Source organism: Balaenoptera borealis, assembly GCF_965194805.1.
Source record: "Balaenoptera borealis genome assembly, chromosome: 11".
NCBI lineage: Eukaryota > Metazoa > Chordata > Mammalia > Artiodactyla > Balaenopteridae > Balaenoptera > Balaenoptera borealis.
The window spans coordinates 72,371,176-72,398,014 of record NC_138868.1 but is presented as its reverse complement, the minus strand read 5'-3'; the positions used below and the strand labels follow the sequence as shown (position 1 = coordinate 72,398,014).

General features: G+C 44.4%; 1 protein-coding gene across 4 annotated transcripts in view; it reads left to right on the top strand.

The window, feature by feature from the left end:
* Positions 1–26,839, top strand: part of AMOTL1 (angiomotin like 1) — a 108,587-nt gene that overhangs the window by 57,487 nt on the left and 24,261 nt on the right. For all 4 annotated transcript variants that reach the window (XM_082339892.1, XM_082339894.1, XM_082339895.1 and 1 more), the window contains 3 exons: positions 5,905–6,049; positions 7,223–7,312; positions 26,212–26,357. In XM_082339892.1, coding sequence (XP_082196018.1) covers positions 5,905–6,049; positions 7,223–7,312; positions 26,212–26,357 — 381 coding nt within the window. The remainder of the gene's footprint in view (positions 1–5,904; positions 6,050–7,222; positions 7,313–26,211; positions 26,358–26,839) is intronic.

Sequence of the window (26,839 nt, the reverse complement as noted above, 5' to 3'; positions counted from 1 at the left end):
TTTTTTTTTTTTTAATTTTAATTTTTGGCTGCGTTGGGTCTTCGTTGCTGCACGCGGGCTTTCTCTAGCTGCGGTGAGGAGGGGGCTACACTTCGTTGTGGTGCGCGGGCTTCTCATTGAGGCGGCTTCTCTTGTGTGGAGCACAGGCTCTAGGCGCGCGGGCTTCAGTAGTTGTGGCACGTGGGCTCAGTAGTTGGGACTCCCGGGCTCTAGAGCGCAGGCTCAGTAGCTGTGGCGCACGGGCGTAATTGCTCCGCAGCATGTGGGATCCTCCCAGACCAGGGCTCGAACCCGTGACCCCTGCATTGGTAGGCGGATTCTTAACCACTGTGCCACCAGGGAAGCCCGGGGATGACTCTTAAACTTTGTGACCAAAAGCATTTTGATGACTTAAGGAGAAAAATCAAAAGCTGTGTCCCTTCTGGATTCCCAGACTCCTTCAGTCCCTTGAATGTTATGAATGGTTCCATAAATATTATATTTCATTAACCTGTCATATGTCGAGCTGGAATCGTCAGTTTGAAAACTCAGGTTTTGATGGATACTTGCCATATTTATCACTAAGTTCCGCAGCTCTTCTCAGCAGCTAGGGCCAAGAGACAGAGAGCGGCGTGAAATCGTGACTTGACAGTTGAAGGCTTGTGTTCCCGAGGTCATCCTAGTCCAGGCCTCACGGCTCCGCTGTGTCTCAGCAGCTGCTTATTTCAGCCTCAGGTCTAGGGAGAGGCCTGTCCAATGAGGTGACTTTACTCCTTGGGGATGCTGACCCCCACTTTGGGTGGAACCACGGTGCTGCGCCGTAGGGTGTGGTTGCCCAGTGCCGGCAGGAACATCCAACCTAGAATCCTTCCTCACGGCTTCGGGGGCACTCGCAGAGATTCATCGTCAGGGCAGAACCAAAAATAGATGAATTTTTAATTGCAGTGCTTAGCCTGCGTGCACTGAGCCAGGAACACAGCAGGAAACAACGACTAAACTCAGAGGCTGCCAAAGTGCTGCCTGGAAATGAAGACCCTGTTTCCAGAGAGGCACAAGGTGGTGATTATCCCTGTTAGTGTTGGAATGATGGCTGGGGACCCCCAGAAAGAGCAGTGGTCTTTCATTATTTCCTTTTGGGCACTCATTTTGCTTCTTTTTCCTCCCAGTTTCCCTGAAACATAGTTCATGGACGGAATTTCCAGCTGGACCAGACTATGAGCTGGGTGGCCTCGAAAGCCATCAGGGTGGCGATGGACGTTTGAAGGGAAAGGGCGCCATGTTTACCGTTCCCCCGGGCTTGCTTTAGCAAAGACCCTCTTCTTTTGTCAGCGAAACAGCGGTGGCTGTGATCGGGCAGTCTGAGACTTGGATGGCAGGCCTGTCTTCGATTCTGTAGGTCCCTGAGCTGTGCATGTGAAGGTGTCAGGGAACAAGCCAGTTTCTAGAGCTGGGAAGGGCTGAGATTTTCTCCGGACACTTTTTTGTGCATTTGCTTCATGGCAGCAATGCCAGTGAAAGCTGTGTGAGGCTTTCCCCTCTGCTCGTAGTTCTGTTTCTGGGCCAGGGAATGCTTCTCCATGTGATTTCAGGGGATCTTGCAAGCCTGGCCTAAGAGCTTCCTGATGTCTAGGCTGGAAGGGAGGATGGGAGCTGTGGAGGCAAACCCAGTATCCTCTTCACACGATCATCCTCAGACTATGAACTGGCCCAGATATGTGTATATCAAAGGCAGCCTCTCCACCTCCCTTCACCTCTGACACACCTCAAGGGGAACTGAAGATGTTCTGGAGCGGCCGATGTGAAGAAGAGGGTGTGGTTCTCCTTCTGAAGGAGTGTGCAGTCAGAAACTGTAGAGCTTTAGACTAAAAATTATTAAAATAATTCTAGTCCAGTTTCCCACCCCTTAGAAGCCCTTGCTTCATGTCTCGGAAAAGAAGTTGTTCATTTTTTACTTGAATGTTGCTAGAAAAGAGAAGTTCACTACTGGGTAGACTTTTGGGAAAGATAGTTAGGAAATTCTTCCATACGTTGAATCACTGTCTCATCTGATTAACTTGCTGCGTTTAGTCGTACTTCTGTCCTCTCCCGTCACACTGAAGGAGACTCATCTGTCTCCACCATGACAGGTATCGCTTCTTATAGGAAATACATTGTCCAGAACTATGACCCTTGCCCTTTCTCTCTTGGTAGCTACAAGCACATAACCCTGACCCAGTTCCTGTCTGCCTGAGTATCTGAGACAGTAAACTACGCTGTCTCGGGGACGCTGCAGTTTCCCTTTATAGCGTGCGGACGGAAGTTCTTTTCATGAAGGGAAAGAATCCACAACCAGGTGTAGTTTTATCAATGTCCAAGTCTGTCTTTAGGAGTTATAAATATAAAGACTGAGTAAACAGTCAGTACTTTTGTCATAAGAAGGCACAGGTCTAGGGCTGTAGGGACTGTTTCTGCCCTCAGGTAGCTGACAGTCAAATCAGAGACACAAAATGCATCAGAATTCCAGTCAGGTGAATACAACAGATGAAAGTATGTGACATCAGATGGAGGGAAGTTCCTATGGGTGACCTAGTTGAGGAAGGCATCCTAGTTGCCCTGGGCTTGAAGCATGAGCAGTGTCTCACAGTGGACCCCTCAGGGTTTCTGGTGCCCTCAGCTTCCTTGGGGACTAGGTGATGCCTTCGGTCTAGATGGGGATGGTCCAACTGTCCAAACACAAAGGCCACCTTTTACAGATGGAATTAGCGTAGAAATGGTGGTATGTTTTGGAGCCATCTCTTCTGAAAACAAAATTAAAAGGAAGGAGCGTAATTTGCGGTAGGGCTGTGAACAGGATTCAGGACATGCTGTTCTTTCTGCTGCCACGTGACCAATCACTCATGATATCTTTGGAAGAGATAGAAAGGCCTTGTAGAAATGAGGGGACTGTGGAACAACCAACTCTGCTATGAGGAGGCCTTTGGGAGCATCCCCTGGTGCCGAAGGGAGCCTTGGTTTTGGGCCCCTCCCTGGTTGGAGGCCACTGAGTAGAAGGCCTGATGTCCTCCAGCCTCTTCACCTACCTCTTCTCAGATGTGTCTTGGCTCCTTCTGTAACCTCCGGGGCATTGACCACATTCTGTCTCCTTCTTAACGTTTTTGGCTTCCCGGCTGCAATGGCACCCCTGGCATCAGTCTCTCTCTTGGGTTCTCCTGCCTTGCCTTCTCCTGCAGTGTCAGCGCTCCCATCCTTGACCCTCTGATCTTCTGTTGATCTCCCTAAGTGGTCTCACTTTGTGACTTCATCTGTCATCTATGCACAGTGAAACAACTGCGCACCTGACTTTCGGACCTGTCTCTTTCCTGCTAACTGTTCTGCAGGCACTTCAGACATGGTATCTCCAAAACCAGACTTTTGGTTTTGGTAAACCTGTTTCTCTTATCATTTCTCTTGGTTAAGTCTTGTTACTCTGTCTTCTAAGCTATGAATGTCTGTGATTTCTTTCTCCTTTACCGTCCAGACCAGTCACGGAGACCTATTGATTCTACTCTTCAGTGTCTTGGGAATTTGTCCTTTTAGTTATCTGGGTTCATGCCCTTGTCCTGTCATTAAACTGTTTATGTTCGCTTCTTACCTGGACTCCTTTCTCATGCCTTCTCTCCCTACACCCACCCTGCAACCCCATCCTTTAATATGATCTCCATAAAACCTCAGGTGCGATTTATGCTGCTCTCCCCTCTCCAAGCTCTCCCCCACCACACCACAATTACCTCTGCCCGTAAAGTCCTTCTTTATGGCGCTTGTTCCTGCCACTTGCCCCTTGCTGTCATCCCCAGATGACCTGTCGTGTCAGAGACATGCACTTCCCTTCGTGGCTCTGTCTTGGCTCACGCCCTGTATTCTGCCAAGAATGCCAAAGCCCTTTGGCCTTTTCTTTTCTGCTTGGCAAATTCCTGTTCATCCCTCAGGACTCATATAAAATGGCATTTTCTCTGGAAGCTTTTTTATAGAAACCCCTTCTCACCCCTGCAAAATTAATAACTTTGTCTCTAGGCTACCATAGCATTAAATCACCACACCCCTTGTCACATTGCACTGTAGAAGAATATGTATCTCCATACAGGCCAGCTCTAGGCTGTGAGACCCTAAAGACCAGGAATTGTCTTATATCTGTTTCCTCGGCACCCAGACACATAGTAAGTGTGCAATAGGTATCTGTTAGGGTATGTATTACTTATAGGAGTCTCAGCAGGGACTTTTTTTTTCTTTTTTTTTTTATTAATTAATTAATTTATTTTTGGCTGTGTTGGGTCTTCGTTTCTGTGCGAGGGCTTTCTCTAGTTGTGGCAAGCGGGGGCCACTCTTCATCGCGGTGCGCGGGCCTCTCACTGTCGTGGCCTCTCTTGTTGTGGAGCACAGGCTCCAGACGCGCAGGCTCAGTAGTTGTGGCTCACGGGCCCAGTTGCTCCGCGGCATGTGGGATCTTCCCAGACCAGGGCTCGAACCCGTGTCCCCTGCATTGGCAGGCAGATTCTCAACCACTGCGCCACCAGGGAAGCCCAGCAGGGACTTTTTGATCTGGGCAATTGGAGTTCCGGCAGTCGAGGTGTCTGCCTTATGGTGACATAGCTCTCCGTGGAGGGACCAAAACATGGTGCAGGTCTCTTGGTGCCCAGGGAGAGGCGCTGATGTTCTCAACCCTGCCACTTTGCCTCTGATTCCAACTTTTGGTAGCCAGGTTTGCAGGTACTCTTTCCCCTTTCTCCTGCATTTATGTTATACAACAATAAAATGGGATTTATTAATTTCTACTTTAAAACGTTGCTATTATGTTAGACTCCTGTTCTATCAGTTATAGCTACTTGTTATAGATTTATATATGCCGTAGATTAAAGGCTCTCCCAGTTACAGCTCTTGATTTCGTGAAATACAAAAAAAAAAAAAATTGGTTTTTATCCCATGTCTTTCAACTCCCACATATAAAGAGGTTTTCTATGGTTTACAGTTAGATACAAATCCATTAGTCCTTTATATAGATAATTTCATAGACAAAGGGATAACAAGGCCGAGCGATGAAACCTCTCTTTGTATGGATTTTATGTTCCTTTGGGGATGGGTAGGAGGGTCTCAGGAGAGCACTGTACTTGGAGTCAGGAAATTAGGGTTCTACTTGTGATCCTTTAGTTTTCCCGTACTTTAATATTTTCCTCACATTAACTAGGAAAAATAATAACAGCTGTAAATTGCCATACTTAATATAAGCGGTTTAAGTTATGTTTATTTTATGTTTATTATTTTTTTAAACATTATATTTTACTTTATTTTAGTTTTTGGCTGTGTTGGGTCTTTGCTGCTGCACGCTGGCTTTCTCTAGTTCCATCAAGCGGGGACTACTCTTCGTTGCAGTGCACGGGCTTCTCATTGTGGTGGCTTCTCTTGTTGTGGAGCACGGGCTCTAGGCACGCAGGCTTCAGTAGTTGTGGCACATGGCTCAGTAGTTGTGGCTCGCGGGCTCTAGAGCGCAGGCTCAGTGGTTGTGGCTCGCAGGCTTAATTGCTCTGCACCAATTGGGATCTTCCCGGACCAGAGCTCAAACCCACGTCCCCTGCATTGGCAGGTGGATTCTTAACCGTTGCGCCACCAGGGCAGTCCTAAGTTATGTTTAAATTCACCCCTTCCTGATATTTGTACCAAGAGACTATTACCAGGTGACATTAGATGGTCCCACCAGACTTGTGAGTCTGTAATTCACAGGATCCTAATGTGGCCCTGGGAAACAGATGGAGGGGGGTGGTGGAGTCGGTTGCAGGATTTGGAAGACAAACTTAAGACACAGAAAGGCTGCATTGAAGATACAGCCTTCACAGCCGGAGCATCGAAGAATCAGCATAGCTAAGGCATGGGTGGGAATGTCAGAAGTCTCACTTTCGTGCTGCTTCTTTCTTTCAGTTTGAAAAAGAACTTCAGAGAATCTCGGAAGCCTATGAGAGCCTGGTCAAGTCTACCACCAAGCGAGAGTCGCTGGACAAGGCGATGAGAAACAAACTCGAAGGCGAGATTCGAAGGCTCCATGATTTCAACAGAGACCTCCGAGGCATGTCAAGTTCACTCATGTTTTCTCTACCCTAAACGCCCCGTGTTGCTGACAGCCTGACTTCAGGTTCAAGTTATGTTACATAACCTTGTAAATCCCAACCCCCTGGGAAAGGGGCACCAGAGAGCAGAAGTGTTCTTTTCACATTGTAGGTTGTAGGTTGCAGCACTGAGCCTGAGAAGTGACAACCTCTATGCACGAGTCCCTGACAGGGAGGGAGTATGTGTGCAACTCCTTCTTGCTTTAAAAGTACTTAACGTGACTTGTGTTGTGAATGGGAATGTCTGAAAAGACCAATGTTCCATGCACAACCCTTGCCACATCAAGCTGAGGCATTTAGTTGGATTCTTTGAAAGCCAACAGTTAACACTTGCTTGATGTGTAGTGTAGAAGGCAGAGTTAGACACATGTCCCTCTTGGAGAAAAAAAAAACCCATAGTGTGAAAAGAGTAGATATATATCAACTTCCTGAAAGCTATGGGCCCCCTGTTACAGGATCTTGGCAACCTCCAACATGCAGAATGATCTGACCCATGAAATTATACTTCACTTTCAGTCAGCCAAGCCATTTTTCAGTTCCCTCGTGTCAAAAGACTCAGTGTACTGGCAGTCTGTAGCTGGAACCTACCTTTTTTTTTTTCATTACTGCAAACCCTTTAGTCTTGGGTATTATGTAAGCTCAATAAAGACTTGTTAGGCTGAATTATTTAATTGAATAGATGAAGATTGACCAAATGGCATGAGCAAACCTAGAACTCACTGAGTAGAATCTTCATCCATTAGGTCATCTTGTCTTGTTTCCTGGTATTTATTTAATTGTTATTTTTAATTTTTTGCTTCCCAGCTATAGAGGGCTGATGGTCAAAGTTAGAGGAGGGCTGGGTTTGAGGCCAAGGGGACTCAACCCCTTTTCGAGGACTCTGCTGGCCTTGCAGGAACCTGTTCTTCGCTGCCTGCCACTGGTGCACACCTTGGCATTAGATTGCATAAAGGCACAGCATGGCGTCTAAGGACTTTTCCTTTTGATGTTCTGGAGCGTCTTGTCCCCCCTCCAAGAGTTGTTCAATTTGGGGCTCCTCCCTGGGCATCTCTCAGCACCCAGGTCATTTGCCTGTTGGAGGATGACTTAAATGCACGTACATTTCTTTGTAATCGTTTCCTCTCTGTGCACAGATCGACTGGAGACTGCCAACAGGCAGCTGTCCAGCAGGGAGTATGACGGACACGAAGACAGAGCGACCGAGGGGCTTTACGCTTCCCAGAGTGAGTCTCCATGCTTACCTATCCCAACTGGGTAGTTCTAAAAACTGGGGGCCTGAGGAAAGAACCCTGTTAGTTTTAAGTAAGTTCTGTGCTGCTTGCTTTTTGTTTGTTAATTTAACATATAAGCTGTTAGGCTGAAGATGAGACCCACCTAGGTCTGCCAGAGACAAAGCCAAGGTTGATGTGTATTATTTCAGTAACGTTTATTCCGACCTCCTTACCTACAGTTTCTGTTTCTCCCTAATGCCCTCCATGGGTATTATAGAGTACTTCCTGGCACTCGCCACTTGGACTAAGGCACAGTTCTTTTTCCCCATGGAAAGGGAAGGAAGCCTGTGGTGGGATTTGCTCTTCTGTCACATTCTGTGTGTGCCTAGGTTGAGCAGTTCTGGACTGGCTGCCCCTGGCATCATGAAGCCACCTAAATGTTCCCAGCACGTGTCTCAGTAGGTGATCCTCGCTTGCAAACCATTGAGCCCGTTTCAGCCAGGAATAAAATGGCTTCCTGTGCCTCGAGATTTATTGGGAGAATATTCTATTAATTTCACCAGAGACAAATGATAGAAGCAAGTGGGTTTTGAGAAACCATCGATTAAGTTTCAAATTTCTGCACATTCATTCACTGTCCAAGTCAGAAATGTAAAACTCCAACTGGCTTTTTTGGGAAGCTGTTTAGAAAACTGAATTCGTTTCTCTGTCATAATTCTCAACAACATTGTGAGTTAAGTGCTCACAAACTAAAGACAGTTTGAACAACAAAAAGTCCTGTGCTCAGACTCTGGCCATCCAGTGTATAATGGTGGTATTCTGATGCCTGGGTCCTTCAACACAGCTCTACATTTTCAAGGCTGGGAAACAATAAGTTAAACTTTCTAATTTCCCGTACTATTCGTTGGGGTTAAGCTCCTTTGTTTTTCCCAGATTTACTCATGATTGCACTCCAGTTTGAGTCTCAGGTTCATTTTTTAAATTCTATTTTGGCAAATGGACACTAATACAGTCTTGGGCTTTTGCATCAGAATCCTTTGCAGTCTTGCAGTTAGGTGAATTGGCCCGTGCTCCAGACTCACATACAAAGCTATATATATCAGCGTCTTGAATTATTCACTTTCCTAACAAAAGTTATTTCTTCTCATGGGTGCAGTAGATTTACCATTTCATCTGAGCTTTCATTTGAAAAATGAGTCACCTGTACTATTTGCACTTAGGATTTTGACACCTTAATTTTGGGTGATCGTGTGCTTAGGTAGAGTAAGTATCTTTGTGGCAGTTATGTCAGTGATGTCACTTTGCTGATACTCTGCCTTCTTGTCAGGGGCTATTATTTTGTCAGTTAGTTTGGGTCAAAATGGAAACGTCAGTGAGTTTCATCTGATGGGCATTTGCTGTAACCTCCCAGCCTAGGCTGTGCTAATGGACTAATAGGTTTTGGTGTCGTGTGAGTTCAGAAATGTTCCCAAAGATTTTAACCTTCTGGCTCAAAACTAAAACATCAATAACGTAGGCAAAGAGGCCCTTCCAGCTTTACAGGGAATGATTTGTTCTGTGCAAACATACGCTGCTGTGTTCCAGAGGCGTAAACAAGAGAGTCCAGGGGCATTTTTCAACTGTTGAAATGTGCCTCAGTGTTGACATGTGATGTAATTGCATCTTGGCAGGACATTTGAAGCAGGTTTGCTAACAGTGATATCTAACCAATTTTTCAGTACCTGGTCTTTTCAGGACATGTGCCTTCCTCACAGCTTTATAATTATTTGCATTAGCTTTTCGTCTCCTGGTGTAGCCAAGAGATGGACTTGAGATGTTATTTCAAATTTACAATAGGTTTTTTTCTTAGTGAATTGGAAGAACTCTTTGTATATGAAGGAAATTAGCATGTCCTCTGCCAAATATAGTGCAGATATTTTCCCCAGTTGTTTTTTTATCTTTGAATATAGTGTTCTTTATCTTACAGAAGATTTTTCAAGTGACTGTATTTATGCCTTCTAGGTTTTATGTCATACTTAGAAATGCTTTTTCCAATCCAAAATTATAAACATATTCACCTATGTTTTCTTCAAGTATATTTATGATTTCATTGTTTGCAAGGCTTATATTTTAGAAGCTAATTAGGGAGGCACAGAAGAAGAGAAATTCATGAAGAACTAACCTGTAGGCAAGGAGACTAGTTAACAGATATTTTAGTATCTGGGCAAGAGAGGTAGAGGTCCTGAACTAAGACAGAAGTAGTAGTGGAGGGTAGGAGACAGATAAACAAGTGACAAATTAGTAGGACTTGGTGACCAATTGAATAATGACAGTGAGAGAGAGAGAAAAGAGTGTGACTAGAGCCACTAGATGTTTGATCATCCTTTACCAATAAAAAGCAGGAGGAGCAGGAGGAGTTGGGATTAAGTAACCAGTGAAGGTTTGAGCATGTTGAGTCATCTCATGCCCATAGCTAAGTGAGGTATAATAACAAAGGTGCAGACGTACCCTGGAGGCTGGTGATGGGTGGTGCTCTCTGTCAGGCTTTCCTTTTAGCACGTGGGCACAGAATGGCAGGCACAAATTACTATCTCTCTTCGCAATTATTAATGTGTTCAGTTATCTGTATAGTTTTTTAGAAGCTCTATTGTAAAAGTACTTTTCAGTGCCTAGTAGTCATAATTATAAACATTGGGCACTCGAGAGGAGCCATCCTTTTTTTTTTTTTTTTAACATCTTTATTGGAGTATAATTGCTTTACAATGGTGTGTTAGTTTCTGCTTTATAACAAAGTGAATCAGTTATACATATACATATGTTCCCATATCGCTTCCCTCTTGCATCTCCCTCCCTCCCATCCTCCCTATCCCACCCCTCTAGGTGGTCACACAGCACGGAGCTGATCTCCCTGTGCTATGCGGTTGCTTCCCACTAGCTATCTATTTTACTCCTTTTCAAATGAGTCTTTTGAGGTTCTAATGCTTGGCTAAGAGAAAGGGAAGTCTGACTGCATAGCAAATAGTAGTGACTTCTCTGGATCATGCCTACCAGGAGCTAAGGCTACAGTGGGAGGCCCCTGACAACCACCTTGGCCAGTGGAAAAGTTAGAAGGAAAGGAAATAATAACATATTTGACTTTTTTGCTCGGTGTTCAAGTTGAAGCTCGGGGTCCAGGTCCAAGAACACCCAAGGCACTCTTGAAGCATGAGCGGTCGGGAGGACTTCTGTAAACTCTCAGCTAACAGAAAGGGAACATCCTTCCTGGCATGATTTCTAAATTTCCCTGCTGCCCAGAGTAGTTTTTCTTTAAAGAAGTAGAATTCTGCTCTTTAGTTGGAGCCTGATGAAGGCCTGGAAGGACTGCCTTGGTCATTACCACTTAGCTCTACAGGTTGAAATGAACATTCAATAGGGCGATAATCGTGCTCCTCTCGGACATGAGATTTGTCTGTATTAAAAATCTTGCTGAATGAAGTGCTTAGGAATTTGATGAGTCTGAGGAGTGTTTTTCCCTATCACCTCATGGCGTTGTGTTTTTCTCTTTGGAGGAATTAAAAAATGTGTGCGTGTGTTTTCTGGTTTTACTTATTTGTTTTTCCAAATATGTTTGCAGCCAAATTGCTCCTTAAAAACAGAGCATCTAGCCAATTTCCTTTCTGATCTGGCTGAGTGAAACTGGGACTTTTTGGTCCTTTAGCTTGTTTAACTTACTGAGATTCCTAGTTTTCCCATTCACTTATTTGTCACATGTATGTGTGCGTGCTTGTGTACACACACACACACACACACACACACACCAGACACAGACCACTGTCTACTAAACGCAGTGCCCTGGGAATGTCTGTCATCATTCTTAGCTCTGTCTTCTAAATAAGTGAAACGTTTTAACTGTTTCTTTCTTAAAATTGGTAACTCTGCAGAATTTCCATCACTAGTAGGTCAGAAAGCCAAAAATAAAATATTAGATGCGGGGAAACTAGACTGGCACAGATGATCTTCTTATATTCTTGAGTGGAGGGGGAGCTGATTAGCTCTGGCACACTCGTATTATTCCAGGATGAAACCCAGTCATGTTACAGGATGGCCATCAACTCATCTCCCCACCACCACCCCCTTAGGATTCTTTAGGCCCCATGGATTCAGCATATTCGGTTAAACTGAAGTCTATGTAAGTCAGATTCTGGCTTTTGTTAAATGTCCCTGTCTAAGAAAAAAAGGTTTTTTGGACATTCATTTATTTGTTTAAATTAATAAGTAATGGGTGTAAATCAGTCAAGACTAATTCATAGGATTTGATTTCCCTTATAATCCCCATGGGTTTAAAAATGAACCAAAAAAAGGTGTGGGACCACTCCATTAAAAATAATAATAACTTGCCATTTTCAATGTATCTTATAATCGTCATCTTACCCTTGAATTTTACCTTAGGTACTTTGATTTTCTGTCTCTTATAGAACATAAAAGAGACAAAAATAATTTCCTAAAACAAAATCCCTCTGGTTTTTGTATTTCCTCTAAGGGCTTGTGTGAAACACAAAGCAGAAACTACAATGACATAAACATTAATTCTTTTGACTTACATAGAGCATAAGGAGCTTATTCTGAATCCTCATTGGGTTTCATTACATCATGTTGTGGGTTTCTATCAGGCTTCAGTAGGAAGGAGAGGTTAGATGTTATCACACATGGATGAACTGGGCTTCTTCCTCCTCTGTGGGCCTGTTGGTGCTTGCAGCTCCTGACTCAGTGGGAAACCCCTACTACAAGCACCTACTCTGCCTACATTCTCTGTGGGCACCATTCCTTTGCACGGATCTCCTCCACTAGGTGAGAGAACTATAGGCATTCTTTACCAACATCCATCCCCAACCCTCATTAAAACCCTTTGGATCTTTATGTACCTGGCACTCAATAAATGTTTATTGAGGGACTGAGTAAAACTGGGAAATCCCTGTAACAACAGGCTTGAAATTCTCATCATGGTGCATCAGTATCAAAATGTTCTTTTTAGCTCAATGTCTCCCAGTCATGCTGGGAGCTACCTCTGGTTTTGCTCAGTTATTTCAAGATATTAGGCGAAATTATTAATGAACTATCTTCAGAATAAGAAGCAACTTAAAAATGCTTGATTTTTTTTTTTTTTTTTTTTTTGCCTTCCACCTTCCCCCTCTCCTTCCTTCCTTGGTTTTTCAAATAGGAAGATATCCAGGTAAGGGAAATCTTCTACTATGAGGAACAGTAGTATTTTTTCATGAAAATGACCGCTATATACTACAATATAGTTGATTTCTGGTTCCCTGACTCCTTTTCTTTACTCTGCTATGGTTATGTTGGAGATGAGAGCTGGCTATGGTATATGAAAGTTTTTGTAGCAGCTGGCCATATTTTCGCACTAACCAATCCGTAGACCATGCCAGACACCACAGATCAGCTCCCGGGCAAAGGGGAAGGAATCGTCCGCGAAGCCTGCCAAGGTGCATCTCTTAAACCAAGAAAATTTTCTTGCCCTAAATTAATGATTCTCCTTTTAAGGAGATGATCTTTTAGATGACGTCTATATTTAGTAGGACTGTGCGATTCTAAAAAGCAAAGGTTTTGTAGGCATGGGCTAAAGCAACTAATGTTGGATCAGTTACTGCATCTTCTGGTTCCTGGGCTCTCACTGACATGTTCAGTGACCTGAAGTTAGATGCTTAATCTCCCTGTACCTACATTTCCTCTAAAGAAATAGAGGAATGAATCTCCCCATTTAGCCAGCAGAGCTCTTCGGGCTAATCGGTGATAGGAAATGCAAAGAAGACTTTATACCACGCATTTATTCTGCAACACTTCTTCCTGCTCCTTTGCAACCTTCCTCCACCTTCTCTGAAAGGACCTGCCAGTTTTCAGGGTGGGGTCAATGGGCCGTGTTCCCAAAGAATGCCTGGGTGGCCTGCCGAGCCTTGCTGGGTTTGGAAGACAGAGCATATGAGTGCTTAAGCCGCTTGATCAACCTTGACAGGCAGCACCAAGAAACTTCAAACCTCCATGACAACCAGCAGCGCACCCAGGCTGTAGGGCATCTGTTTGTGTTCCATCAAATCTTCTCCCCAAGCGTGAAAAGTAATGTTCCTCAATTTAGACCGATTTTCTGTGCTTAAAAAACCAGAACTGATGGCAGAATGGTCTCTTGGTCATGTGTTGATATCCAGTGTCTAACAGGTGAACGTGGCTTATGATTTTCACCTTGTTGGTTTTTAAATTATTTATTTGCTTAGCATTCCTGTTTGGGGATTGAAAAATCAAGTGTCTCGAACTTCATTACGATCTGTGTTCCTTGCACTCGTAGCTAGACGGATGGATGGAGGAAGCACAGACTGAAAAACAGACTGAAACCCATTTGCATTTCATGTGGCATCAGGGACCCCTCACTTTCGCTGGCAGTTCAGAGGCAAGAAATCCACGTTCAGGTCTCGGCTCAAATTAAATGGCAGTTATTCAGAGAAGGCTGCCTGAGATAGGATCCGGTCTTCCTTTTATATACTCCGCCAGTAGCCTGTTCCCTTTGTAAACAGTCATCATACTGCAAATAAGGAACTGTTTGGATGATCATCTTCTCTCTTCCCTTACTAAACTGTCCACACCATGAGGGCACGGACCCTGACTGTCATCCTCACCATCGTATTCCCAGGTCACCGTGTTTCAGAAGCTGGCACAGTGCCTGGTGCTTAGAAGCATTTAATAAACATTTATTGGATGTTGAATGAAATGATGACCATTATCACGTATTCAGAAAGAGTTATTGGCTACCTGCCATGCATGCGCAGTGTTCTAGGTCATAGGTCAGCAAACTCTTTCCGTAAAGGGCCAGAATGTAAATAATTCTCTGCTTGGGGGCCATAACTACTCAACTCTGTCCCCGTAGCCCCAAAGCCGCCATAGACGAGCCGTGGACAAGTGGCCTGGATTTGGCCTGCAGGGCATAGTCTGTGAACCTCTTCTCCAGGCACTGGTCATGGAAGAGAAAGGGAAAGAAGAAACCCCAGCAAAAGGAGGATGGAAAATAAAGAACTTCAGAAGTATTTAGGTCTTATTTTGTAAATTGTCCTAATTTATAAATCAGGATATAACTGTTATTTTCTTTCCTGGGAGAGTTCCACAGTCATCTTTTACTTAATTCCTAATCGGGTGAGCGTGATTATTTCACATTAGATAAACTGAGACACATACAAATGCAGTCACAAACCTTAGTTACCCCAGTGGGGATCCACAATTAGCTAACGATGGAGACAGGGCTGGGCAGGACAGCTCTGTGGTTAGCCACGTCTGGTAACTGCCTGGGTAGTGAGGTCTCAGGGGTGCCTCTCCCAGCAGGACCATAAATCCTCCCATAAGCATCCTGCTGTGAGATGATGTCTGCAGATCTTATATATCAGGGTTGGAAAGGACCTGAAAGGTTACCAGCGATACACGTGTCCTCTGAACCAGAGCTCATTAAAAGGCCATCTGATGGCCGTTGTGAGTGACAGTGTTTCCAGAGGCTGTTGATCTAATGGTTCAAAGTTTATCTTCAGGTGGAGCTGCAGGGGTGCTCCCTTGTCATCTAGCCTTCAGGTCCTGCTTCAGGTCATCTAACGGCAGTAACAACTGCCACCACGGACTGAGCACTTACTGTGAGCCAAGGACTGTGCTAGCCTCTGTAGGTACACCGTCTCTGTTCATCCTCCAAGCAGCCCTGTGAGGTAGGTGTTACAGGTATTTAATAGATGAGGAAACTGGGGCAAAGGAAGGTTAAGTAACTTGTTCATGGTCATACAGGCAGGTAAGTGGAGAAGACAGGTTTTGAACCCAGGGCATCCTGACTCTGTAGAGCTACTTCCTGTGTACCAGGGGGGTGGGAAGAGGTGGCAGGGTTGGACTCCCCATGATTTTAGAGCTCATTTAGCATGGCCTCCATGCTTCATTAAAGAAGAAACTGTGACCAAGGATGATCAGATGACTTGTCCAAGGCCCCCTAGGCGCTTAATGCAAGACCATGACAAGAACACCTCCTTTTTCTTGTTTTTTCCTTCCCCTTCTCCAAAGGTCATCTCTGTTGGCTCTGGGGGTGATGAAAGATTTCACATTTTTACCCAGAGAAGAATCCAGCCTTAGTAAGCGAACATAAATAATTCTTGTACTAGAAGTCTTACTGCAAATTATAGCCCAGTACTGTGACTTAATAATAATGTATTCAAGTCATCTCAAATGAGTTCTAACTACTGGAATGAACATTCTGTGTTTCTGACTTCTACAACTGTCTTTGAACCAGAGCCAATTATAATAAAAGGCCTTGCTGGATAATCCACTACAGATACAAAAACAAAAAAATTGTTGAGACCAGCATAGAGTTTAGACTCTTAAAAGTTTTCTCAGCATGTCTATGAAATTAAACTCTTTGTTATCTGGATGATAAGAATAAAAAATTAGCAGAATACGATGAGTAACCCTGTGGTATAGTTTCTTACAATTAGTTTTTGAAATTATTTTTGGTTCATGAATTGGAGGGAGAACATACAGTTGTATCTTAATGGAATCCAAGAACTTTGACAGGACAAAGTGTTTGCTTTAAGTTCAGAAAATTTGGTCTTGGACCATTAAAAATAAGCTTGCATCTGCTACTAATTTTCTTCTTGCCGACAAAGACTGTGGTTTGGTAGAAAGAAGAAGAATAAAAGGATCTGCTCAAAGCAAGTTACAAAAATGACAATGGGAGGGGTCGCAGAAGTTAAAGGAAGGGAGAACATATAATTGCAGGTGATGCATTTCTTTCTCCCTGGTCAGTCCTAGATTGAGTCACTTCTGTCCCAGATATAACAATTTCCCCAGCATCAACTTCTATCTTTCAGCCAGGTTTTGGCGTTAAGCCATATCTGCCCTTCAAAGGGCCCATTTAGAAAACATCATTTTATTATACATATTATAATAATGCCTTAATAAAACCCAATATAGGTATATAATACATACCTATATGTACATACAATAAAGTGTACACATTTTAAGTGTACAGTGCCATGAAATGTGACAGTGGCTACAGTCCAGCCCCAGCACAGGTGCAGCTCTGTCCTCTGCAGTGAGTGGCCTCCCGCGCCATCTGTCTGCCTGCCTCACTTTTCCCTCCTGTCAGGTCATTGCTCTCTGCATTATATCCAGGCTTCATGGCTGTTTTCTGCAGGGGCAGCCAGATTGTCTGGTAGGGTCTTACTTTGTCATACCTGGAAATAGACGTGTATGTTATTTATCTTTTTTGTGTTAAGAAAAGAGAAAGCAAAATAGGACTTCTGTGGAGGTTATAGAAAGTGTAAGTTATCAGGTTTAGTTGATAATCGATTCACGCGTAGGTGTATAGTCAAAATCAAATGCCCTGTGCATCCTGTATTTATGTGGCATTTTTAATTCATTGCTTAATGTGTTATTACGCTGTCTGCAGTGACACAGAAGTAGCAGTACATTTTTACTTCACGTTAAAAAAAAATAAAGTGGAAGGTTTAACAGTACATGTGGAAGCTGAGCTGGATGAATGGGTGTATATTCAGTCAAGTGAGTTTGCAGGCTACATATATATAAATCTAGGCAGGTAAAAAAATACCTATGATTTATACCTGGGTGTATAAGTATAGTTTCTAAAATAAAAATGCAGTATGAAGAATGAGTAGATTAGAAAAAGTTATATTAAGAGAGCTTTTACTGGTATTCAAAGAAATATTTTACCAAATCATACCTGAGATATTTTACGTTTGGTGCTACAAAAAGTAGCACTTTGGGGTGTTAAACTCACTTCCTGGATATTAAAGAGCAATAGATAAATTAAGTATGTTAAGACCAAAATGTGTTGTTTTCCTCCATTAGATTAATAGAAGATTTTGTGGTTAGGCTTTGTTACTTTCCAGTGATAAGCATCTGAAAAGGATCATTTTTGAGTTTTATTTTAAATATCCAGTTAGAATTTGATCTTGTATCGATAGGATCCTCTTATTCAGTGACTGTTGCCTAAACTTGTCATATTTCTTTCTTTACATACGCAACACTTCCACTATCTTAGATTCCTAAAGTCCTACAAAGATAGAGGGGTTTAGACACATTATGAAGTAAGCCCAGTAGGAAGGATAAGTCAGACAGACATCAGCCACTGTACCTGGAGTACAAGCAGGATATGGTATAAAGACTCGTGAAAGAACTACTTCCCCCAGCAAAGTGTTTGTGTGCAGGTTCTCCTGTACAGGAGAGATCTGTTTTACTGAAGGGATCAGAAAAGCTTCGTGCAGTGTGTAGCCTTTAGGGTGGGCCTGGGAAACTAATTTGCATGTTAGAGTAATTTCGCTGCCATAATACTTTGTAAAAGGGAAAGTTTTTCTTTTCCTTTTAACTTGGAGCAACAAAGATTGAATAAATCCTTCACACTTTAGGCTTTGCCTCCCTTTCTCGTATTGATTCATTTTGCCAAAAAAAGTCTTCCCTACATGTTAACAACAGCCATTTCCACAAATCTGTGTTTCTCTTGTGATGTCTGAGCCATTGGCTTTCAAACTCAGAGCTCTTGTTTAAAAGGAAGCGTATCTGGAAGCCCAGTATGTAAAACGCACGAAACCCGAACAAATTTCTGGTTGAGACAGGGGTGCGTTTGTCAGAAGCCTCCTCCTTCCTACGTGGCCCACTGCACCCCTTTTCTCCTCTCCCCATCCTTCTCTCTCCCAGGGCTCCGCAGAACAGAGTTTGGTTGAACTCCCCTTCTTAATTTTCTTTATTACAGAATTCGTTTTAAAACAGTTCACTCTCAGCCATTTAAAACAAGCCCTGGCTGGAGTGTCCCTGTGTTTGTTAACAGACCTATTTAGTCTCCCACTCACAACCCTTGTCTCCCGTTGCCTGGAACCATGGCAACCTTCACATGCATACAGGGAAGGCAGAGAGCCCAACACCCTTTTCTGAAATAACGAGCTTCCTTACCTGAGAAACTTTATCAGCAAATTTTTAAAAGATAACAGAAAGCCAAACCAGGGGCATATGGGGTCAGCTTTGTATTCTATCGCTTTTTCATTTCTGAATGAATGAGTGTGGCTTTTAAAGGTAGGTTATCTCTTATGTTGTTTTGCATCAAATAAACCTCATGTGAACAGATCACTCTTACACGATGTGAACATTGCTCTGTTTGGCTTATATTTTGGGGATCTCTTTCTGGGTTTGCCAGTTTGACACTCAAACTGGGGTGAAGGGGTGAGGGCAGATATAAGAATGAGCTTCCGAGGGTAGCATGTCTTTGAGGCAGAATGAACCTAAATAGCTTTGCGGATAGTGAAGTAGTTGGAATACCTTCCTATTGTCTTTCCACTCCCACAACCTCAAAAGAAAGGACTTCCAAGAGGATCTGACTTCAGTTACCCCATAAATCATAGCTGACCCTCGGAATAGGCTCCTTCCCAGCGGCTGCTCAGAATTATAAGATACGGTGCTGGGATATGGAACTCAGGGCCAAAGAATCCTGAGGAAGAAGAAACAGGAGGACACATTTTAGGAAGAGATAACATGGCAAGTAATTATTCAGACATCTTTTCAGAAGAGGGAGTCCATTTTATCAGTATGGTGAAGTGACTAGTTACCAGAGTCAGTGCCATTAGTGTTGGTCAGCCTTGTCCTAAGGCATTACTATCAAGTCCTTTCTTGGTGGAGATGGGAATAGAGGTGTAAAGAAACAACAGAGAGTGTCTTAGTGATTTTTTGGTTACAAAAAGAAAAATCCAACTGGGCTAGCTTAGGCCCAGATAAGAGGAATTTTTTTTTTTTAATTTATTTATTTATGGCTGTGTTGGGTCTTCGTTTCTGTGCGAAGGCTTTCTCTAGTTGCGGCAAGCGGGGGCCACTCTTCATCGCGGTGCGCGGGCCTCTCACTGTCGCGGCCTCTCTTGTTGCGGAGCACAGGCTCCAGACGCGCAGGCTCAGTAGTTGTGGCTCATGGGCCCAGTCGCTCCGTGGCATGTGGGATCTTCCCAGATCAGGGCTCGAACCCGTGTCCCCTGCAGTAGCAGGCAGATTCTCAACCACTGCGCCACCAGGGAAGCCCTTTTTTTCTTTAAAGAAGTATCTTTGTGTGTGAAGGAGGCCCCAGGCAGGACGTGTAGGCAGGCCTCGCAGGGGCCAGGGGCCAGGGGCCGGGGGCCTGGGCTGGCCTGTTTGTGAGAATCAAGGGGCAGATGGTTCTGGGGGGCTCCGTGTTTGTCCATGTGGCTATGTTTCCTGCTCTCCCTCTCACCGTGGACTCTCATCCATCTCTCCACGTCCATCTGCTTGAGTCTTCACTCTCCACCGTGTGCTTGCTCTGTTTCTCTAGTGCACGCGCGGGATGTGCTCACTAGCCTCAGAGCTCGCCTGCCTCTCCGTGTCTGCGTCCCCCTCTCGCCCAGGCTCACCCTCACACGGTCCCAGACCAGAGACTCTCCGTGACTCTGCTCAGGTCACAGGGCCCTTCAGGTTTGATCCTGTCAAAGGTCACAGGGCCCTTCAGGTTTGATCCTGTCAAATGGGGGGTGGTGGGTAGGGGAAGGTGAGCAGGGTCTTGTGATGCAGACGGGCTGCTCAGGACTTAGCCCTGTGAAGGGAGGAGTATAGTAGACATGCTTCCAAGTGGAGTGTTGTCTGAGCAGCCACTGTGAAAGCTGTCTACTCCAGGTGAGGACACACTTGCCTCTTTTTGTTTTTTAATTGAAGTATAGTTAATTTACAATTTTGTGTTAGTTTCAGGTGTACAGCAAGGTGGTTCTGTTTTATATATATATGTATATGTGTATGTATGTATATATATGTGTATGTACGTATACATATATAGTCCTTTTCAGATTCTTTCTTATTATAGGTTATTACAAGATATTGAGTATAGTTCCCTGTGCTGTACAGTAGGTCCTTGTTGGTTATCTATATATAATCGTGTGTATCTGTTAATCCCAAACTCCTAATTTATCTCCTCCTTACCATCCGCTTTGGTAACCATAAGTTTGTTTTCTATGTCTGTGAGCCTATTTCTGTTTTGTAAATAAGTTCATTTGTATCATTTTTTTTTTACATTCCACATATAGGTGATATCATGCTATTTGGAGAAAGACCTCTCTTTTGCCTTCCAAGCATTCTAGTGAATTAGTCACCCCTTGGTCAAGCTGGTGGCAACCAGACTCCTCTGTCCCTCCAGCTGTATTGGGCTTAGGGAAAAACTCATCAAAAACCCATTCTTTCAGGAAAGACCTAGAAAATGAATTCCTCCTTGAGAAGGGCCAGGTTACAGCTTTGCACCCCGCCATGAGCTCCAGCCATAAGTTGGAGCACTGCATTAAAAACCAGCAGCGCAGCACACGGTGCCCTGACACCTCCACTGCCAGATCCCACGCCCATGTTCCACCTGTTTCTCAACAGAGGTTACTAGGGTCCACCACCCAATGGTTCAGCTAGCAGTCAAGCTTAGTGCTCAGATAGTAATTGCAGAAACTCTTTCACCAGACTGTCCACTTCGAACGTTACGCAGAGCTGGCAAAGGAGGGTAAGATGGAAGGGGAACATCTTTGAATTCTGGGCCCTGTTCTCACTTCCATCCACTTCTGCTCTTTTTCAAGCAAAGAGACTAACCTAGGGGTAAAGGCACAAAAGCAACTACCATTTGACCTGTTGCAAGTATCATAGCTCATCTTGCTTCAGATTTTTCAGTTGTCAAGTGGAGTTGATATGAGGATTCAGGAAATAAGGTTCTGTTGTAAAACTGAAGGCACAGTGCCTGGGTGTCATGTGTCTTAGCTCTTGCTGTTTATTAAGTATCTGTTATGTGCCAAGCCCCATAGTAGGTGTTTTACAGGTCATCATTTTAATCCTCGTAACAGTCCTGCAAAATAGGTCTTCTTAGTTCCATCTGAGGAGATGGAGTCTGAAGAGGGGAAGTCATGTGTCCAAGGTGAACCAGTATGTTGAAGGTGCCAGAATCACACCAGGTCGGCCTGGCTACAAAGCGCATGCCATCGCTGTGGTTTCCAGAATAAACTGTGTGCGAGCAGACATCCTCTGTGTAAATGGGACCGGAGCCATCAGGCTAAACAACGCCCTGCTCCACACAGTTGAGGGTAATTCATATCCACTGAGTAAACAGACCATTCTGGGCAAGAGTTCCCTTGTGTCAACTTGCCTGTTCTAGGAATTCTCAGTATATACATTGGAGCACAGCCAAAAGTTCAGTGTGAGGCTGATCTTTGTTGAGATCCATCCCAAGGGGGCTTAGCTAATAAACAGACTGAAAGGACTTTTCCTGTGAGGTGGTTTCACTCATGGGACTCACCCTTGGCATCTCCCAAGAGATAACTTTTTCCAGTGGTTCTGACACACCCAGTTCCCGTGTCTCCAGGGAGTTAAGGGGCACAGTGACCCCCACCCCATAGGCTCACTGCCCGGACACCACCTCCTCCTCACACCCTGGCCTGAGGTAGGGGTCCTTCCTGTGTTGTTGCAGTCCCTGCGCAAGCATCTGTTAGAGCAGCCGGTCACATTGCCTCTGCCGGTGTCCCTGCCTCTCTTCCCACCCGGCTGAGAGCAGAATGCTCCATCCTCCGCCCCTTGTACCCCAAGAATTTATCACAGTTTTTCGACAACAACAATAACCTTGGCATTATCACAGTTGACATTTACTGGGTACTTAACTATATGCACTTTGAAGTGGGTACTGTTGTGATCCTCACCTTAAAGGCAAGAAAACTGAAGCACAAAGACGTTCGTTTACTTCATGTCACAAAACCATGAGTGGTCGAGCTGGATATGAACCTGGGAAGCTTGATTCTAGATCCATGCTTTTATCTAGTTCTCTGTAATGCCTCCATGTAGCAGATGCTTAATTAATTAATATTTGCAAAGGGGCGCACGTGAGGATTAATTGCTGTATTTTGAGATACAGGATATGATTTGTGACATACTTAACTCTGTGCCACAATGAGCTGTGTTACAATGGCGCTCTCCCACGCCCCCTGCTTCTGTTATCCTGTGGGTCTTCATCCCCGCACACTTGCACAGCAGAGGCACTATAGCGCCGTGCCTGTGAACATGCATTAGAGAGAGGCCAATGCCGGTTCTCGCTCTCCCACTGACGAGCGTCACTTCTGTGGACACGTTACTTATCCTTTCTTAATGTCATGTTCCTCCACTGGAAGATGGAAATAATAATAGCGCCTACCTCATAGAGTAAACTTAAAGGAAATAATATAAATGGAGTAATTAAAGGGAATAGTATAAGTCACCATTCCTGGAACACAGTACCCATTCAACAAACATGAGCGGGTTTTGTTATTATCACAATTGTCATGAACATCGGTTTTTAAAACTTTGCCATCGAGAACACTACTTCCTGTCAATGGACAAGGAGTTCTGAGCCAGTGTGAGTGATACTAACTGATATTACTTCAGCCTGAAGTCTAAAGTCACCAAACTCAGGACAAAGATGTTTGGACCCATGAATTCCAGAGACCTGATAAAGCATTCCAGAGCTAATGGATGGAGTCTTCATCCGATACCCACATCTTTGTCCTGATGTGCACACTGTGAGGTTCAGGGAGCCTGGGCAGAGAAGGGAACCAGAGACGTTCAAGGTCAGTACCAGCCATCTGATGAGTGGTGGCTTCAGAGGTAGAGTGGACTGCTGCATAACAAAGGCTGTCAGGAGATCCCAAGGATGCCAAATGCTAAACGCTAACAAGAGCTGCCATTTATTATACCATCGGCAATGAACTTGGCACACAGTAGTGATTCATTCATTCATTCCTTCATTCATTCAACAATATTTATTGAGTCAGACAATGTTCTAGGCTCAGGGAATCAATAATGACCTAAACAGGTAAAGTCTTAGATATTTCGGTCCTTTTATACTTTATATGCATAATTTCCGTCAACAGAGTCATCACAACAACACCATGATCTAAATGTTATCTTTCCCGTTTGATAGATGAGGAAGCTGAGACTCAAAGAGGTTATACCGTACTCAAAGCCTCAGAGCTGGAAAGTGGTGAACCTAGGATTTGAACCCAGTTCTTTCTGATGCTAAAGTCCATTCTCTATCCACAATATGATACTGCCTATCAAGGGAATAGCAACTGTTGGATGTGTGTGTGTGTGTGTGTGCGTGTGTGTGTGTGCCTGCGCATGTGTGTTGGAGGGGAGGGGTATTCGTTAATTCAGAAATCCAAATGTTTGTCATTGTGACACAGCAATAATTATGACCATCAATTTGAAAACTGCAAGAAGCTCTGGGTTTGGCCTCTAGACTTTGCCTCTGGCCAAAATTGATGTGTCCTTGACTGCCCTCAACAAAGACAAGAACTGTTAAGCTTAGGTTGACAAGCAGGTAGAAGCTCTGAAATCGGTGGTTCATTGCCAGGCCTGCCCACTGAGTAACTAATTCCGGGGTGCCCTCCAGAGCCTGGACAAGGGCAGTGGGCACCACGCCTGTTCAGATGTTGTCCAAACCCAGGGAGCTAGTGCTCAAATGTCAGTAATTTTGCACAGAAAGCGTGAAATGCTCTGGTCCGCCCTGGGCAGAGGATGGTGGGGCCCAGAGCCAGTGGGCTGCTCCTGGCCCATTTGTTTAGGCCTCTTGCATGCCCGCTCTCCATGCACTGGGAAGGAAGTTTCGGAGGCAGCATTTCATGCCACTGAAAGGGAGAAGGGGGGAGGGCAGTTGGTCATTGCAATGGGGTATAAGAGCCCAAAAGTAATGCTCTCTTCTGGGTCAGAATCTTGGTGGCCTCGTTTTGTTTCCGAGAGGCGCCGTTATTTCTAGGCATCACAGCCAAGGCTCGCTTTACAAGTCTGCTCCTTCATTCTGTTCGTTCCGAAGCTGTTCCATTGCACCCTGTTCCCGTCGACATAAGCTCACAAAGCAAGGGCAGTGCAGTCAAGCGGGAAGGACGTTGTAGTGGCCATCAGGAGACCCGGAATCTGGCCCTGGCTCTGCCCCAGCTGGCGGGGCACCTTGGATGAGTGCCTTTGCTCCTGGGCTTTCCTTTCCTCACCCGTAAAACAAAGGGGGCGGAACTGGATGGTGATGTTTCCTACGATCCCTTCCGGCTTTAAAATTGCGAGTTGTTTATTGAGTATTGGCAGCCTTAAAGTGTCTTTGCCCTGTATTCAAAACCACATTTTTCCTGCTCCTTATAGACAGCGTTCTTTCTATTGCTTCAGTGCCCATAAGGCTGGTCCTTAATGTTTGATAACTCTTTGCTAAATGAATGAATGGCTATACAAGGAAATCATGAATGAGTGAAGCCACAGTCACGTGCTTGCATAGCTTTGCAGACTTTGGTTCTTGGTGTTTCAGTTTGGTTTGCTAGGAGGACTAGATAACCAGTACGAGGCATCTGAGTGGTGTGGGCACAGAGAAATCAATTTCTAACTGTTGTTGTTGCTCTTACCCTTATAATTATACAACCTGTTTTCTACAAATTTGGAAAAGTGTGCATAGGGTTTTGTAACCACCTTTTTTCAACAATGACGATATTTTTCCTCATCACTAATATTCTCTTACTTAGCTTTACTGGGTGCATCCTATTCTATTGTAGGGTTTACTGTAGTTTATTTAACCAATCCCTTAATCTTACACAGTAAGTCCATTCAAGTGTTTCCATATTATAATCAGCATATCTAAATATTCTAAATTACTTTAAAAATAAAATATACAGGCATAGCTTATTTTATTGCGCTTTGTTTTATTGCATTTTTTGCAAGTTAAAGGTCTGTAGCTACCGTGCATTGAGCAAGTCTCTTGGCGCCATTTTTCCAACAGCATCTACTCCACATGTCTATGTTATGTTTTGGTAATTCTCACAGTATCTCAGACTTTTTCATTATTATTATACTTGTCATGGTGATATGTGATCAGTGATCTTTGATGTTACTGTTTTCATTGTTTTGGCATTTTTTTAGCAATAAAGTATTTTTTAATTAAGGTACCTACATTGTTTTTTAGACATAATGCTATTATTGCACATTTAATAGACTACGGTATAGTGTAAACATAACTTTTATATACACTGGGAAACCAAAAAAAAATCATGTGACTTGCTTTACTACGGTGGTCTGGAACGGAACCCGCAACATCTCTGAGGCATGCCTGCATTGCTTTTGTAACAGGAGAAATGTTTTCAGTAAATAATACTGATCTCGTGACAGCGGGGGCCCTGCCTGCTTAAGGAAACTGGTGGATGAGTCTATAGGAGAGCTGTGTGGAAGCCACTGTGAGGCAGCCTCTCCTCTCCCTGTGCAGAGCAGCAGTGATCACCAGCAGCTACAGTGTCACTGAGTGAGAGGAAAGCTGTTTCCCCACATCTAGAGCACTTTGTCTTTCCTCTCTTGAGCAGAACTAAGAGAAAAGGTGAGGCCAGGTCATATGGAAGAGGACCCAGCCAGAGACTGGAGGCCTGGGTTGAAGCTCCCTTCTACTGGTGGCCTCAGAGCGAAAGCTTAACCTTCTGGACCTTGGTTTATGTTTCTATGAATGAGAGCGTTAGTATTATCGTTAGTATTGCCTGCCTTTCCATCACTGGTTTGGAAGGTAGAAGCTGGAGAGCTTGTGAGCCTGAAAGGAAATCATAGGTCCAAGGTTAATTTGAAGCCTTAAAGTAAATGTTGTACAGAAGTGAGCCCCTGAGAACACAGGGTCACTGGTTCTTTTTGTGCCGTTCATCTCTGGAACTGTGACCTGGACTATACCTATAGTTGACAGTGGTTTTTGAGAAAATCCTTGCTTTACACACCACCGCTGTGAATAGGGAGCAAAGGCAGTAATTCAACCCTCTACTTTTTGTATGCTTTTTTTACTTTTAATCCTTGCCAGATGTAGACTGGCAATGAGCCCAGAGGGTGAGTGCTTTCTGATAGAGGTCGTTTTGTTCCCATCTCCCTTCTAGACAAAGAATTCTTGAAGGAAAAGGAGAAGTTAGAAATGGAGTTAGCGGCAGTGCGGACCGCGAGTGAGGACCACCGGAGACACATCGAGATCCTGGACCAGGCTCTGAGCAACGCCCAGGCCAGGGTCATCAAGCTGGAAGAGGAGGTGAGCCCGCGGGGTGGGGCGTGGGGTGGGGTGCGGTGCGCAGAGCGCCGAGGGCCTCCGTTTCCGTTTCCTAACCCAGCAACTTTAACCACAGCCAACTCCAAGGGAGTTGAGTCAGGCGAGCAATGTAGGTGACCTCCCAAATAAAAATGAATAAAAACAGAATTTATCCACCCCAGAGCCAGGCAGAGGATGAGAGGCAGACGTGAATAACCATCAGCAAAGAGTTCAGTCTCAGCCATAAACCCAGGCTGCTGCCCACTGGCTGGCAGGTGTCCAAGGCTGAAAATAAATGGAAGGACTGGGAACCACTGGTGCCTGTGGAGAAAAGAGACTCAATTAACAGTTCAAGTGCTGTGTCTCTGGGCTCTCGATTGCGTAAAAAAGGCCAAGTCTGCTGATGGGGTGGGATTGGGGTGGTGTTCAGCAAACCTGTCTCCAATTTTCAGAAGTTGGCTTGGCCGGGTAATGACCCCCCAATC